At 52.5% G+C, this 13,937-nt stretch overlaps 6 protein-coding genes across 6 annotated transcripts; 4 read left to right on the plus strand and 2 right to left on the minus strand.

The window, feature by feature from the left end:
* Positions 1-110: 110 nt before the first annotated feature.
* Positions 111-1,227, plus strand: CTRU02_200464 (enoyl-hydratase isomerase family protein; the record flags this gene model as incomplete). The annotated part of the gene is made up of 3 exons (XM_070203696.1): positions 111-468; positions 625-1,021; positions 1,107-1,227. 3 exons carry the CDS (start codon positions 111-113, stop codon positions 1,225-1,227), a joined length of 876 nt encoding a protein of 291 aa, XP_070062278.1.
* Positions 1,228-1,597: 370 nt separating this feature from the next.
* On the minus strand, positions 1,598-1,986 carry CTRU02_200465 (RNA polymerase II transcription factor b subunit 5; the record flags this gene model as incomplete). The annotated part of the gene is made up of 3 exons (XM_036718471.1): positions 1,598-1,645; positions 1,747-1,895; positions 1,968-1,986. 3 exons carry the CDS (start codon positions 1,984-1,986, stop codon positions 1,598-1,600), a joined length of 216 nt encoding a protein of 71 aa, XP_036589471.1.
* Positions 1,987-2,016: 30 nt separating this feature from the next.
* CTRU02_200466 (uncharacterized protein) lies at positions 2,017-2,145 on the minus strand (the record flags this gene model as incomplete). The annotated part of the gene is made up of 1 exon (XM_036718472.1): positions 2,017-2,145. One exon carries the CDS (start codon positions 2,143-2,145, stop codon positions 2,017-2,019), a length of 129 nt encoding a protein of 42 aa, XP_036589472.1.
* Positions 2,146-5,132: 2,987 nt separating this feature from the next.
* Positions 5,133-5,666, plus strand: CTRU02_200467 (uncharacterized protein; the record flags this gene model as incomplete). The annotated part of the gene is made up of 1 exon (XM_036718473.1): positions 5,133-5,666. The coding sequence occupies one exon, from the start codon at positions 5,133-5,135 to the stop codon at positions 5,664-5,666; it is 534 nt and encodes a 177-aa protein (XP_036589473.1).
* A 3,043-nt stretch (positions 5,667-8,709) lies between these two features.
* On the plus strand, positions 8,710-11,250 carry CTRU02_200468 (exo-beta-1,4-gluconase; the record flags this gene model as incomplete). The annotated part of the gene is made up of 4 exons (XM_036718474.1): positions 8,710-8,986; positions 9,063-9,475; positions 9,526-10,781; positions 10,860-11,250. The coding sequence occupies 4 exons, from the start codon at positions 8,710-8,712 to the stop codon at positions 11,248-11,250; spliced, it is 2,337 nt and encodes a 778-aa protein (XP_036589474.1).
* Positions 11,251-12,810: 1,560 nt separating this feature from the next.
* CTRU02_200469 (Fatty acid-binding protein) lies at positions 12,811-13,314 on the plus strand (the record flags this gene model as incomplete). Its single annotated transcript, XM_036718475.1, has 3 exons — positions 12,811-12,826; positions 12,895-13,095; positions 13,151-13,314. The coding sequence occupies 3 exons, from the start codon at positions 12,811-12,813 to the stop codon at positions 13,312-13,314; spliced, it is 381 nt and encodes a 126-aa protein (XP_036589475.1).
* Between the last annotated feature and the right edge of the window lie 623 nt (positions 13,315-13,937).

Here is a 13,937-nt window from a genome sequence, read left to right on the forward strand (position 1 = left end):
ACTACCACGTCAACGTCTCAAACCCTTTTTTGTTCTTCTTTTTCGTTTCACCCTCAACTACGACCCATCGTTCCCATTGTCACAGGGGAGGCCAGATTTCATCGTCCAAAATGGCTACTTTCAAAGATTACAACTACGAGCACTTCATCGTCACCACACCTGGACAATTTGTCGTCCACGTCGAGATCAACCGCCCAAAGAAGCTCAACGCATTCTCAGAGCCCGTGTGGCGCGAGTTCGGCGCCCTCTTCAACCGCCTCAGTCACGATGCCGACGTCCGCGCCATAGTTCTCTCCGGTGCCGGAGACCGCGCCTTTTCGGCCGGCCTCGACGTTCAGTCTGCCAGCGAGGGCGTTCTCGGGAGCAGTATCGGCGGAGATGTGGATCCTTCACGCTTCGCGACCACCATGCGCCGTCACATCGTTGAGTTTCAGGAAGCTATTGCTGCGGTAGAAAAGTGTGAGAAGCGTATGTGAACCCCCTCTTCCGGATTCGCATTCCACATGTGTCCGCTGTTCTGAATGTACCTCGGTCCAATTCGTTTCGTTCTATATGGAGGGAAAAAAAAAAAAAAAAAAGAGCACGAGCGGAAATGGCGGAACACTTGGCTTACTCTCACCGCAGCCGTAATCTGTGTTCTGCACGGAATCTCCATCGGAATCGCAATCGACATTTCGTGCTGCGCAGACGTCCGCATTTGTGCACGGAACACGCGCTTCGCCGTCAAGGAGGTGGACATTGGCCTGGCAGCCGACATTGGCACCCTGAGCCGGCTGCCCAAGCTCGTGGGCAGCACGTCGTGGGTCAAGGACGTCTGCCTGTCGGCGCGGGACTTTTCGGGCGAGGAGGCGCTGGCCGTAGGCTTCGTCAGCCAGATTCACGAGAACAAGGCGGCGGCACTCGACGCCGGTTTGCGGCTTGCGGGCTTCATTGCGAGCAAGAGCCCCGTGGCGGTGCAGGGCACAAAGGAGCTGTTGAACCACGCGAGGGATCACTCGGTTGCAGAGAGTAAGCAATTTCTTTCAAATTCTATTTCCTCGTCGGTGGCCTTGCCGTTTTCCGACGAAACAAAGCACCATGCTTTCTAGACGGCCGTTGCTAACAAGGGGTTCTAAAGATTTGCGTTACACCAGTGTATGGAACGCAGCCATGTTGCAGTCGAGTGATTTCAAGGCTGCGATGACGTCCGGGTTGACCAAGACAAAGCCAACGTTTGCGAAACTTTAAGGCACATTTACAAGTGCTCTTTTCAGCAAACATACTACCAGCACACACTTCCTTGGAGGCGTCCTGCTTCTACATAACTCCTCATGGCCTGTGGTTAGAATGCCTAGCGAACCTCCTAGCCCTTGTTTGACTCTTGTAAAGTAGGGCCAATACGTCAAGAAGTTTACGTCTCGCCCTAGCATAGCGCAGAGCATCATCGTACTTCTGTGCCAAGCTGGGCGTAGTCATGTAAGCATCATGGCGGTGGTTGGCACCGCCACGGGCACGAGGCAGTGAGGCGAGAGACTAAGGGAGATGTAGATAGTAGCCGGGAGTTCCGGAAAGAATGATGAACCTGTCGTGCGAATCGATTGGCTTTATCGGTAGTCAATCAATCAGAGTCTGAACTCTCGTCTGGCTGCTGCGTCTCCTTCAATCTCTGTATAGATGATTCATCAGTGATCCATTCCTTCGAGCCATTGTGCAAATGCATTATAGAATGCAACATAAACGAGAGGCGTGCACCTGGAAAGAACCAACCTCGTCCAGCTGTCTCTTGAGGGCAGCAACCATGTTCTCCTTGACAACAACATGCTGATCGTCGAGGTCCTCGATGATGTAGTCGTGGTTCGCCGAGTCGATGTTGACGATGATGGACTTGATGGAGGGGTCGCACTCGATGAGCACTCCTGGGGAAGACCGGGGTGTGAGCAGGCCTCAAGTTCCAAGCGAAGGTTGCGGTTCAACGAAGCAATGCTTACCTCTGATTGCGCGTGGCATGATGGGTGGATGTGAAGTGGAGGAAAGGGACTAGAGTGAGATGGGTGAATGGATAGAGTTAGAGTTGCAAACGGGTGCGGCTTCTCGCAAGGAATGAAAAACAGGATTCGACAAGGAGGCTAGGGTACTGCGGTCGGCGTCGCGTATGGCGGCGGTCATGTGCGGTTTGCTGAGCCACCGATGAGCTTGTGTCGCGAACTGTAACTGCGTGTCTGGCGGTTGACGTGGGTGGGAAACGGATCGTCGAAGAGATTTGGAAGCTTCAAGGCCAGGGTGTGGGGCCTCAGGCAGGGAAGCTGACCTCAGCCAGGGATTGAGTGCAGAAGCGCCTCACTTGGGGGTAAGTTTGGGCTCTGCAAAGGCCGGGCTCCACCGTTTTCACAGTTGACCCTGGCACGGGGGCCAATTTGCAAATAACGCCAGCCGAGGGCGAGCAGCCAGTGGAAGGGCGGATTCTCGACCCCTTGACCCCCACCTACCACTGAAGCACCAGGGGTACTGGACCCTCTCTAGCCCCTCCATTCTCAACTCCACTTAATCTGAATGCCACCTTTTAGTGATTGATTAATCGCCGTGTCCTTCTGCAGGTGCCCATTTGCTAATTTCAGCATTGGCTTACCAGCGAGACTGGAGCTGGTGTTGTCAGTTTGATGAAGAAGGTCGTGAGCAGCTGACATTGACGCGCTTGAAGCTGGACAAGTTCGCCCACCGGGAAGATATATTTCCCTTGTATGATGTGCGCTGATGACTACCCCAGAAAGTGGAAACGTAAGTCATCACCTGCAGCCTATATGGAGAAATATGGCTGCTGTAATTTGCGTCTACTCAGGTGATGAAAGATCCCTCGCATTCGGTTTCCACGCAGGTTTATGTGTATTGAATGCCGAGAAAGGAGGTTATGAAGCTTCTCGTTATGCGTGGACAAAGCATCGTGAGTGGGTTCTCTGAGTTGCAGCGTCTGAAAACGAGCCACAATTACTTGGAGAGCCAAGGAAACTGCGGAATGCTCCTTGGTAGAAAAAGGTGCTTGGAGGGATTTTCTCTCACACCCTCTCTCTCTCCTTCCTTCTTTTCCCTCTGTTTCCGTATGCTTGTTTGGCAATCTGTAGCCTTGGAACGAAGCGAGGGCTTTCTGAAACAGCCGCGGTGTGCTCCGTACAGTCGGCGATTGTTGATTTTGATGCTCAGGCCGGGGTTTGGTAAGAGGCCCTACCTAGGCACGTAGAGTATTACTTGTGAAGGGAAGGTGGGTACTTCACAGAGCCGCTATGCAAGGCTGCACATGCAAGTACCCTTCCTTCCCCGTCCCTTCATTACGCAGCGCAAGCAGCATCAACCTTGTTGGTGGTATTTGATATCTTCCCAGTAAAAAAAAAAAGAAAAAAAAGGTGATGTGGATGCTCGTTGTTTAGTGGACCAGTTCATCCCTCCAGAGGACGTTGCTGCTAAACACGACACGGCTAGTGCAACTCATGACGTGCGAACCCCGAAAAAGCCAAGCCCTTCTTCCCTGAAGGAATTGGCACCTGGTCGACCGTCTCATTTGATTGTCTAGAGTTTCTTCTGGGCCCCCCAGAGCAGATGCGACAGTGGCTCACTGAACAAATCACCTCAGTCCTAATCGGGGTGGCCCCTTGCTGGCATTCTGGCACACAACCTCATATCTGATGGCCCTGGCATGCAAGTCGGGACAAATCGCCAAACCCATCGACGAGAGCATCCCATCCATCGCATCGTCTTCGTCCCATTCTTCAAATCCGTCGTCCACTTCATCCTGGTTCCTCTCATCTCATGCCTTAGAGGAGAGCACGTTCTTATTTTCTTGTTTTGCTTGAGCTCACGGTTGCTTTCGTTTACCTCGGGAGCCGTTTACTGCGCCTTCTTCTTCTGTCTTCATCCGAATTTTGTTATCCCTCGGCTCTCTTTTTTCTGCATTACAGATACATCTTCTGTGATATTGTCGCAATCGCATACGGAAGCTGTCCGCATTCGCACTTGCGCACGTTCACACGCAAACCCCAGAACCTAGCAAGCTGTCGACGCTTTCCTATCGTTGCTAGCCCTTGGTTCCCGGACACTAGTAATTAATAGTGGCTTCCTCGTGCCCGGAGTCTTGGAATACGAACTCGTCAATTCATTCTTCAAACTCTACGATATCTGGCCTAGCCTGTCCGTCTCAAGATAACTAGCCCGGCACTTTACAGTTTGTTCAGTATCCCGTAACAACCTAGTTCGCTTCTCGGGTGCTTCCTTCCAATCCCTGCCGTTGGAATTCACATCCACTTTCGCCCTCTTCGCCCTCCGCTCTTGTTTGGCATTTGCAGCCAAATATCCAATATCTCCCCCGCCACTACTTCTCCTCCCCAAACTTTTCTAACTCCTTCCTTTTTTATTTTTTTTTTGCTCCCTCTCTTTTCTTTTTCTCCTTTTCCTTGGCTCCATTCCCCTCCCTTGTACGTCAAACAACAACTCGGCCGGCCCTCGAGATCTGCAACAAGTCGACCTGTAATTCAAGAAAACAATTGGGGCCTGACTTACCCACCGCACGCGAGTGGCAACTACCAGACCGACTCCAGGAGATACATCATAGGAAGCAAGCTTCCCCTTGCTCTGCCAACCACCAACCACAAAACACCCGCACTCTCCGAACAGCCTCTCCCATCCACCGGTTTTCACCAAAAGACCGACGTCCGCCCCTGCTGCGCATCTCCCTCGCCTCCCGTTCACTCCATATCGCTACAGCTACCGGAGCTACTGGACCCCTAGAAGACACTAGTGAAGTCGAGAAACCGAGCCACGCTATGATGACGTGAGAGACCAACAGTCCGGTTCTTTGCATCACCAACACTGTCACTATCCGTTCCCTGCCTCGCTCCGCATCTCTGTGATTCGATCCAAATCAATACGACCACCAGGGGTCTTTCCTTTTCGCCCCAAGAATTAAACACCAACCGCAGTCCAGCAAACAAGACAAAAAGGCTTCTTTTGGAACAAACCAGGCAAACACCCCCTGATAATCACCCATTGTTGCCATTTGCCACGCCTACTTCAATCCATCGCCGCGGATCCCCGATTTCGTCAACTTCATTCATTCTCTCTTTTTTACCAGTCGTCTCCCTCTCCTTACGACATACTACCAGCACATCATGTCTTCAGTGGATAGCAGTTCCCTGGGTAGCAGTGGAGATGGGCATAGCTTATCTTCGACGCCGTATACATGGATTCTTACGCCGCTCATCGTTTTCCTCGCCATTGGCATCCTCGCTACACTCGTCCAGTTCCAGCGCCGCCGCCGTCTCCGCAAGCTCGGTCTGCAGCGCCCATGGCCTCGTCGCGATCTAGAGGCGAATCGCCAAAGGCAAGGAGGCCAACGCTCATCTCGTAATGGTCGTTGGGCGTGGACTACCCGCAGCGATGAGGGTTTGAACGAGTTCGGCGAGGCCCCGCCCGCCTACGAACCGAAAGCGAAGCCCGGTCAGACTCTTCCCCGAGACGGCAGCTTCGAGATGGCTCATGTTGAGCACACCGCGGCCGGCGCCATCCCCCCGCCGCCACCCATCGGTGCCGCGGCAGGAACTGCCCGGGGTTCCCTGCCACCAGATTATGGCACAGCAACTGGCTCTACGTCTTCGACACCACCAGCCGTCGCGAGCCCACCTCCAGCTGTGACGAGAAGCTAAATTTCTCAAGGTCATTCTCAGAATGAGCGAACTATTATTCACTGTCTACAAATCCACATCACAATCTTTCACGGCGTTACATCGAGTTACCAAAAGGGGCGTTCAGGGAAACACAGCAATTGATACCATGATTGAGCCGGGATTGCATTTTTTTATCGCAGGCATTAGCGAAGGGGGAAATTGCACGCAGCACGCATCAATACATGAGGACCAGAAATGGCGGGATATGGAGGGGAGGATAGAACGGATGGTAACGGATAGGCTTGTTGTGGCAGGCCAACGGAAGACGCCCGCATGGGCTTACGTGTGAGAACCACACGGATTCACCCTTACAACAGAGGCACATCGCCGCATTTCGTATCTATTATAGCCAATACAGTATCCGTAATTAAGGCAGAATCATTCTTCAGGTCGCCATGACGTCAGGAATGTGCCAAGTGAGCCCTCGTGGGACGCTTCCAAGAGCGGTCGCCCGGGTGAGTGGTCTCGCTCAAAATGTGAACATCCAGACGAATGCCAGTCGTCGCTTGGTGGGCGACTTACACAGGAGCCGAGACCGCCCCGTGCCAAGACCCGTCAACCTGCCACGGGGCATTTCTCCTTGTGGTCGTCAACCGTCTGGGTTGATCGCCGTTTGAACTATCCGGTTCCGGCCAGCTTTGGCGCACTGACCAGGAGCGTAAATGTAGACTACTAGTAACCTGAAAATGTTCTGACATCAAGATTCTTCAACAGGTGGAGCAGTCATTGCATCGTCAGACGTCCGTGGAGATCTCGATTCCAATAGGACAGGAAGCTCCGGCTTTGGATGGTCGTTACTCGAGACAGCCGGCCTCGTGGGAGGTAGATTATTGGAAGCAAACTAGGTCGGCGACTGATGATGTTTTCCTGTGCCGCTCAGAGGGGCCAGCTGGCCTTGGTCCTTGGGTATGGACGAGTGGCTTCGTGTGCCAAGAGCATGTGGTCGGTAGTTTGCGTAGCGGTCTTCTTCTCCGACGGAAAATTCCACTGCTCCAAGTCGGCGTTGTGAGGAATTGACTCTCCTAGGTTTCTACCCCACGGAGGCTTGAGTCGGTTTGGAGATATACTGAGGAAATGGCGTGACGTTTGGCGACTAACCAGCCAACGTCAGGATCAATAGCGTCTGGGTTGTTGACGTTTATGGTAATGGCTTGAGCATATCAATGACTAGATTGGCTGATTTCTTAGACGCCATGCTGTTTTTGTTCGGTCAATATTGGGTTAGACTTCTGAATCTTGTGAAAGTACATTAGCACTAGCCCAACTCGACTGTGTCAAGGGAAAGAACGGTAAGCAGATAGATATGGAATTCTGAGGGAGATGCAGACGTTGTTACGTTTATCTTTGTAGAAAGTTTCATGATATTAATGAAAGGTCTGCAATTGAAGTAGTGAGGTGTAGAAGGAATAACTGAGATGTGAATATTTGTAGAAAATTTGCGTGATGTGCCGAGTGTGACGGTCTTGACATGTTCTTTGTCCATGGAATCTTTCTTCCCAAATGGAAGCGCATAAATGTAAACTTGGGGAGAGAGGAATCCTTTTACCCGTTCGTATGAAGGGTATGTGGTGGTGAAGCAGTGCCTGGAAAAGCTGGTGAGATCTAGGTAATCTACAAAGCCAAAGTAGTCGCCAACCGGATGCCGGACATCAACTTGTTGAAAACCTCCTTTCACTCCAGCGCTCTCGCTACCTTGATTTTCCAACATCACGACAAAAAGCTATCTAGATCTCTGGTTCAAACTCAGATGCTAAAAATAGTTTCGTAGACCGAGGCACACTTCATGGGACATGATCTTGATACCCGGGTAGTCGCCGAATAACCACATGTTGCCGTCAACTTAATCACCTCGTCAGCCAGCCAAGAAACAACTCACAGTAGTCTATCGATGTAGTCAGCACGAACGACACCCGAAACACAATTAGCCCACCGCATCTCCAGACAATATTGCAACCCTAAACTGACGTCCGTCAATTCAAAAGCGGACACAAATGTGTCAGCAAAAAACCGGTCAACCTGCAGCAAGACAACCGATAACGCCAAGCGGTATCGAGATGACAGGTCCCGTGGACGGTCATCTGTTTTCTTTCTCTCTCTCTTTTTTTTCTTACTCTCTAAACAGCCAGCCCCTCCAAGATTACCCCGACAACACCCTATCAGACTCAAGCCATGACAGCCGACCGCAACTTCACCCTTCACGATGACTGGGAATAAAAAACGCACTCACGTGGATAGCATGACACTCTAAACTAGCACTCTTTATAAAAATAGCCATTTTCGATTTTGCACCCTTGCCAAACTAGGGAGGTGCAGATCCGGTCCAGGTCCAGCCAAGAAACCGGGTCCCCGCAATGAACAAAAACACGCACCACCCCAGTATGCCTTCTGCCTAAAAAAATAAATAAAAAAAATAATAAACTGTACCAAACGCGGTCAGTTGATGAAGAAAAAGAGAAGATATCGCGAATCGGCTGATACTCCTTCCATAGCCCTTCGTCAATTGGGTTCCACTCGATTTTGGCTACTGAACAACGAATAGAATTGGCCTTTCAGAGGAACGGCAGGTGCAGTCTACGATCCTCTCACATCAGCTCCGAGACGAGGACCCGGTCGTTCGGTGGTTGTGGAGCCCGGGCCGCGATCTATGGGTCAATTTTATCACTGGTACTTGCGGCGGTAGCTGGAAAAGAAGCGGAAACTCAGGGGTGTACTAGTGTAGACTGGCGATTATTCAGACACATGCAGAAGGGCCAATATCCCGAACAGGGGGGGACCGCAACGCTTTTTTTTTTTTTTTCTTTCTTCTTTCTTTTCATGTTCCCCCTCGACGTAGGGCTAGCTGTAACTGGCTGGCTAGGCTAGAATAGGCTATCGATAACCCGCTGGTGTCCATGGGCTGGAAATGAAGGCCGTCCTTCATCCATGGGGGGGGACAATGTTAATATAAATAATGTTGATCCTCCCTTGAGCTGGTTTGTAATGTTAAGGCAGTTTGCTCTCTGATAAGGACTATCCATCCGTCATGAAGCTGCTTCCTCTCCTTGCGACCCTCGGTATCGGGGCCGTCGCCGCACACCCGCATATGCAAGATGTCGAACGGACCATAGAGTCCCGGCAGACATGCAACGGGCCAGTGGAGAGCAACCCGCAGACGTGGTGGCGCGCGGCCATCGGGCACAACGGCACGGCACCGACGAGCACGGATTCCACGTTTCAGTACTACCGGACAGTCGTGCAATACCAGGCCGACAACACCGGCGTCAAGGACTCGTCGGATGCGTTCAACTGGGCCATTGAGGGTGCGTTGTATATTCACATCAAGTCGGATAGTGGGAATCAAACATCTCGGAGAACTAACTCTTCATGCTTTAACAGCTTGGACCCGGACAGGCAACACCGTGACCACCCGTCCGGCATACGTATATATCCCTCCCGGCCGCTACCGCATCAAGAAGCCGATCCAGATGCTCGTCTCGACATACCTCATCGGTGACCCTCTCAAACCCCCCGTGCTTATTGCCGATCCGGCGCTGGGCGCTCAACCCGTCATCAACGGCTACGATGCCCACCAAGGCGACGGGTCTGCGACCAAGAACTTTTACATGGCTGTGCGTAACGTCATTATCGACACCAACGAGATTGGCACGGGCGTGCAGGCGGTTGGCATCGACTGGTCTGTCTCTCAGGGCTGTTCCCTAACCAACGTCAAAATCCGCATGCCCAACTACTCGAGCCATATCGGTGTCACCATGAAGGCGGGCGGCTCCGGCATCTTGATTAGCGACAGTGTAAGTCTGACTACGTCATCCTCGGGCGTAACACAGCTGACGAGACCCAGCAATTCGAGGGAGGCGCCATTGGAATCAAAATGAACGGTCAGCAGTACCAGTTCAAGAACTTGAGTTTCAATGGCTGTAACGTCGGCATCTCGGTGGACAGCGTCTACGTCCTCGTCGTCCAAGGCGCCAGCTTCGCCAATTGCCAGTACGGCATTGACATGAGCCGCAGCACAGCCGGTTCTGTATCTCTGGTCGACTCCAAGGTGCAGACCTGCCAAGCCGGCGTCAACACTGTCGTGACCGGCTACGGCCAAAACTCACTCGTCATCGACAACTTCCAGGCCACCGGCACCACAGCGGTCCGATCGACGGATGGCTCGACTTTGCGCTCGGGTTCTGTCCCGGCGGGCCAGACGTGGGTTCTGGGGTACGTGAACTCGAACAACCTGCAGCGCGGCACAACATACCCTATTGAAAGACCGGCTGCGCTCCTGTCCGGCGACAGGTACTTCACCGCGCCGCTACCTCAGTACGAGAAGTATGCACTGGATCAGTTCGTCAGCTTGAAGGGTGATCCTCAGTATCCCGTCTACGGCGACAACTCGCACAATGACGGACCCAACATCAACGCGATCCTCCAAAAGTACAAGAACTGCAAGATTATCTTCGTTCCTCAGGGTATTTATCTTACGCAAGAGACCATCTATGTTCCTCCTGGAACACGGCTGGTTGGTGAGACGCTCAGTACTTTCAACGGCATCGGCTCGCGGTGGTGGAACCCTGACGACCCCCAACCTGTTCTCAAAGTCGGTAACCCCGGCGAAACCGGCGTGGCTCAGATCAGCGATATCACAGTAGAAGTTGCCGATGTCCTTCAGGGCGCCACCCTTGTCCAGGTGAACATGGCCGGATCAAAGCCCGGTGACGTTGGTATCTGGAGCAGTGTATTCCGTGTCGGCGGCACCAAGCACTCTCTCACCAACACCAACTGCGGCGGCTTGAACCCCGCCTCCTGCAAGGCTGCTTTTGCACTTTTGCATGTGACATCAACGGCATCTGCGTACCTCGAGAACGTTTGGGGCTGGGTGGCAGACCACTCGCTCGACGGTGGGGCCGCGCAGAACATTGCAGTGGGCAGAGGCGCACTCATCGAGAGCACTAAGCCCACGTGGCTGGTGGCAGCCAGCTTTGAGCACTGCGTCCTGTATCAGTACAACCTCCACAATGCCCAGAATGTTTACATTTCGTTGCAGCACAGCGAATCGAGTTATTGGCAAGGCGAGGGCACACCCCAGCGCGCGCCAGCTCCATGGTCGTAAGTAGCCCCAACCCCGCCGGCGGTCCGGTGTATATCCCGTCTGAGACCGGCGCGAGTGCTAACACAACCGAGCAGTGTCAAATCGGCATACGGCGACCCGGACTTCAGCAATTGCGCGGCTCAGGGTGAGGGCAATAACGACCGATGCTACCGGGGCTGGGGACATTACATGACTGGCAGCTCAAAGGTGGTGATTCACGGATCGGCGTTGTGGGCGTTCTTTAACAAGATGAACGACAACGCTTGGCAGAACCCCCAGTGTGAGAACACAGGTGGCATCTGCATGACGAACCAAGCCTTTGCCAATGGCGCAAAATCAACATACTGGTTTGGCTTGAACTCCAAGAGTTCCACGAACCTCTTGTACGACCAGACGGGCGGTGAGGTTTGGAAGGTTGTGGCCCGGGACAATGGCGGCTCTTGGGGAGGCGTGCTGGCGGCGTATCTCCGAGATACGGGCGCTTGAAAAGCCGCGGCCTAGACCGTGCGCCGTCGTAAAGGATCTGCATTCGAGGCAGGTGCTCGTCCTAGAGTTAAGACAGGGGTTGCATGTCATGGCGAGTGGAATCAGATAGCAGAAGCCGTGCCTCATCGAATTGGAGTTGGTCACCCAGAGTTTTGTGTCAGACGAACCGCCAGAATGGAACGACGGTTAACTCGTGCCAACTTCAATGTTCTTTAGTCCTCTGCCGAGGCATTCTTTGCTGCCTTTGTCTTAATTTGGCTTTCTTGTTCTGAGTCTTTGTGTGACGCATTACCGCACTCGGACTCGTTCTCGTCGCGGCTGCCCAATTTGGTCGATCGAACGAATCTGGATGTTCACTTCCATCCAGCCTCATGTTTTATCCCTCGGCTGCCGTCAGTCTTGTGTGTTAGGCATTGAGTCGACTTCTGGTGTGTAGTAGCGCATCTGGGCGTCATCGGTGGAAAGAGATGGTAAGATTGTGGCGTGCCTTCTGTGCAAGCATGAATCAGGCGCATGCGGATACGATTCGTTCAAATGACGGCCGTCTGAAGCTTGTTTCTGAGGGGAAATGGAATGTCAAAACCGTCGCAGTGTCCTGTTTCTTGGTTGTTTGCTGTCCTGCCAAAGACGGGTTGGTTAGTGTCTCTGTGGCTTTCCACCTTCTCTCGCGTGTTTCTTTAGGGGACTCGGTGTTTACGAGACACCTTTGAAGTCAAAAAAACGAGGGCTAAAGGCCTAGAGCCTTTCCAAGTGGCTTTGCAGGCGGCCCTGAAAAGTGTGAACGCCAATTGAGATTCCATGAATAAGGGTAGTGGTTCATGATTATCGTTATTATCGGATACTGCCGGTTAGGGACACCTCCAATGTCAAAAACGGAGGCGTGGAAAATTTAAACTAGAGGGCCGCTGCGGTATACACTGGAGACTTCCCTCTTTACCTCTTTTGGCGTCTGTCATTCGTGGATGGAAATGGCAGAAGGTTTCCAGAATCCAGAAATGGATGGTTGCGCCGCGCCTCGTTCCAGTGCCTGCCTGTCTTTGCCTACTCCGTACTTTATACCTAGGGTAGGTACTTGCCCATGCTTGGTTCGGTTACTGAGAGCCAAGCCACCTTTAGCACTGGCTACCGGATGGCGGAACCCGCTGACGATATACACTAGCGTTTTTCTTGCGGTTCTGCCAATGCACATGGTAATGGTCAAGCGGTGGTCGGTCCCCCCCCAGGTCCGCAGTCGAGGTTGATCGGGGCAGTTTCCATGGCCGGGGTCCTATTACTACTGGGTTTGGATGTGGGGTACCCACTTCTGCTTCTGGCGCACATGACGCCGTGCTAAATCGCCGAGGTTCACATGCGACACTGAGCGTCATCCAGCAATTATTCCTCCCCCAACCTCCGGCGCACGGCTTTAACCGTCACCAATCTTCCAGTATTTAAAGTATTCGGTCGTCCCCCGCGTTTCGGTAATCTTTCGCGATCTGTCAACATATTCAGTGCATCTCTAATACCCAACCAACCAGCCCAAATCACCACCACTTGGTATCTATTATCCACACCTTCATAATGGGTCTCGCCAACGGTAAGCGCACATGAGCGACTCCCTTTCTACCTCGGTTGTTGCTGACAGTCTTTTTTGCTTCTTGTCAGACAAATTCCCCTCCTCGGCCGCTTTCGATGCCATCAACGAGGCTTTGAACTCCAGCGAGGCCGACCGCAAGGACGCTATTAAGCAGGGCAACGCCATCTTCGCTTTCACCCTGAAGAACAAGGCTGGTGAGACCGACAGCTGGCACATCGACCTCAAGAACAAGGGCCAGGTTGCCAAGGGCCTCGGTGATAAGCCTACCGGTATGTCTAGATGGGATAACTAATTGGGTACTATTGTCTAACATGTCAATTATAGTTACCCTGTCCTTGTCCGACCAGGACTTCGGCCAACTTGTCCTCGGCAAGGCTAATGCTCAGAAGATGTTCATGTCCGGCAAGCTTAAGATCAAGGGCGATGTCATGAAGGCCACCAAGATGGAGCCCATTCTGAAGAAGGCCCAGACCAAGGCCAAGTTGTAAGCGAACTATGGTGGACGTTGAGTGTTGTCGGTAATACCCTGTACCATAACCTACTGGTTGGAATACCAAAGGGCGCTACTATGTAGGCCCGGAAAGGCGTCAATTTTGCGCTCATAGGAAACGAGAATATGACAAAGTAACTACCATTTTTCATGATGCGAGGCGAGACAAACTGCTATTCGTGCTTCGATTGCTGCAAAATAGCCGGTGACGCATGGCTAAATTCAAAAACTGAGCATCTCTGCCAAAACTTAATTGAATGAGGTCACATCGCTTCACAGGTCTTGAAGACCAGATAAATACCGAAACCGTCGAGAAACGCGGGAATGCAGTCCGTCGTAGTCAGCCAATGCGAACTGGGTACCGGATACTCGTGTTTAGAGACACGTGCTTCCGTCGACACTCGGGGGGACGACGATGGAGATGAGTTAGTTGCATTCCCGACTATTGCCGGTCCGAGTCAGCAGACACAACGCCTAGAGGGCCGACAACGCCGCCGACCTCATCAGCACGTCGACGGCCGGAAAGCACTTTGTGTGAATCATACACACGCTTCGATTGTTCATTCATAATACCTCAAGAAATCTGTCAGAAGCATGGCTTTCTGGTATTCGCTTATTGGC

The sequence above is a fragment of the Colletotrichum truncatum genome (assembly GCF_014235925.2).
Source record: "Colletotrichum truncatum strain CMES1059 chromosome Unknown Contig_0001, whole genome shotgun sequence".
Taxonomy (NCBI): domain Eukaryota; kingdom Fungi; phylum Ascomycota; class Sordariomycetes; order Glomerellales; family Glomerellaceae; genus Colletotrichum; species Colletotrichum truncatum.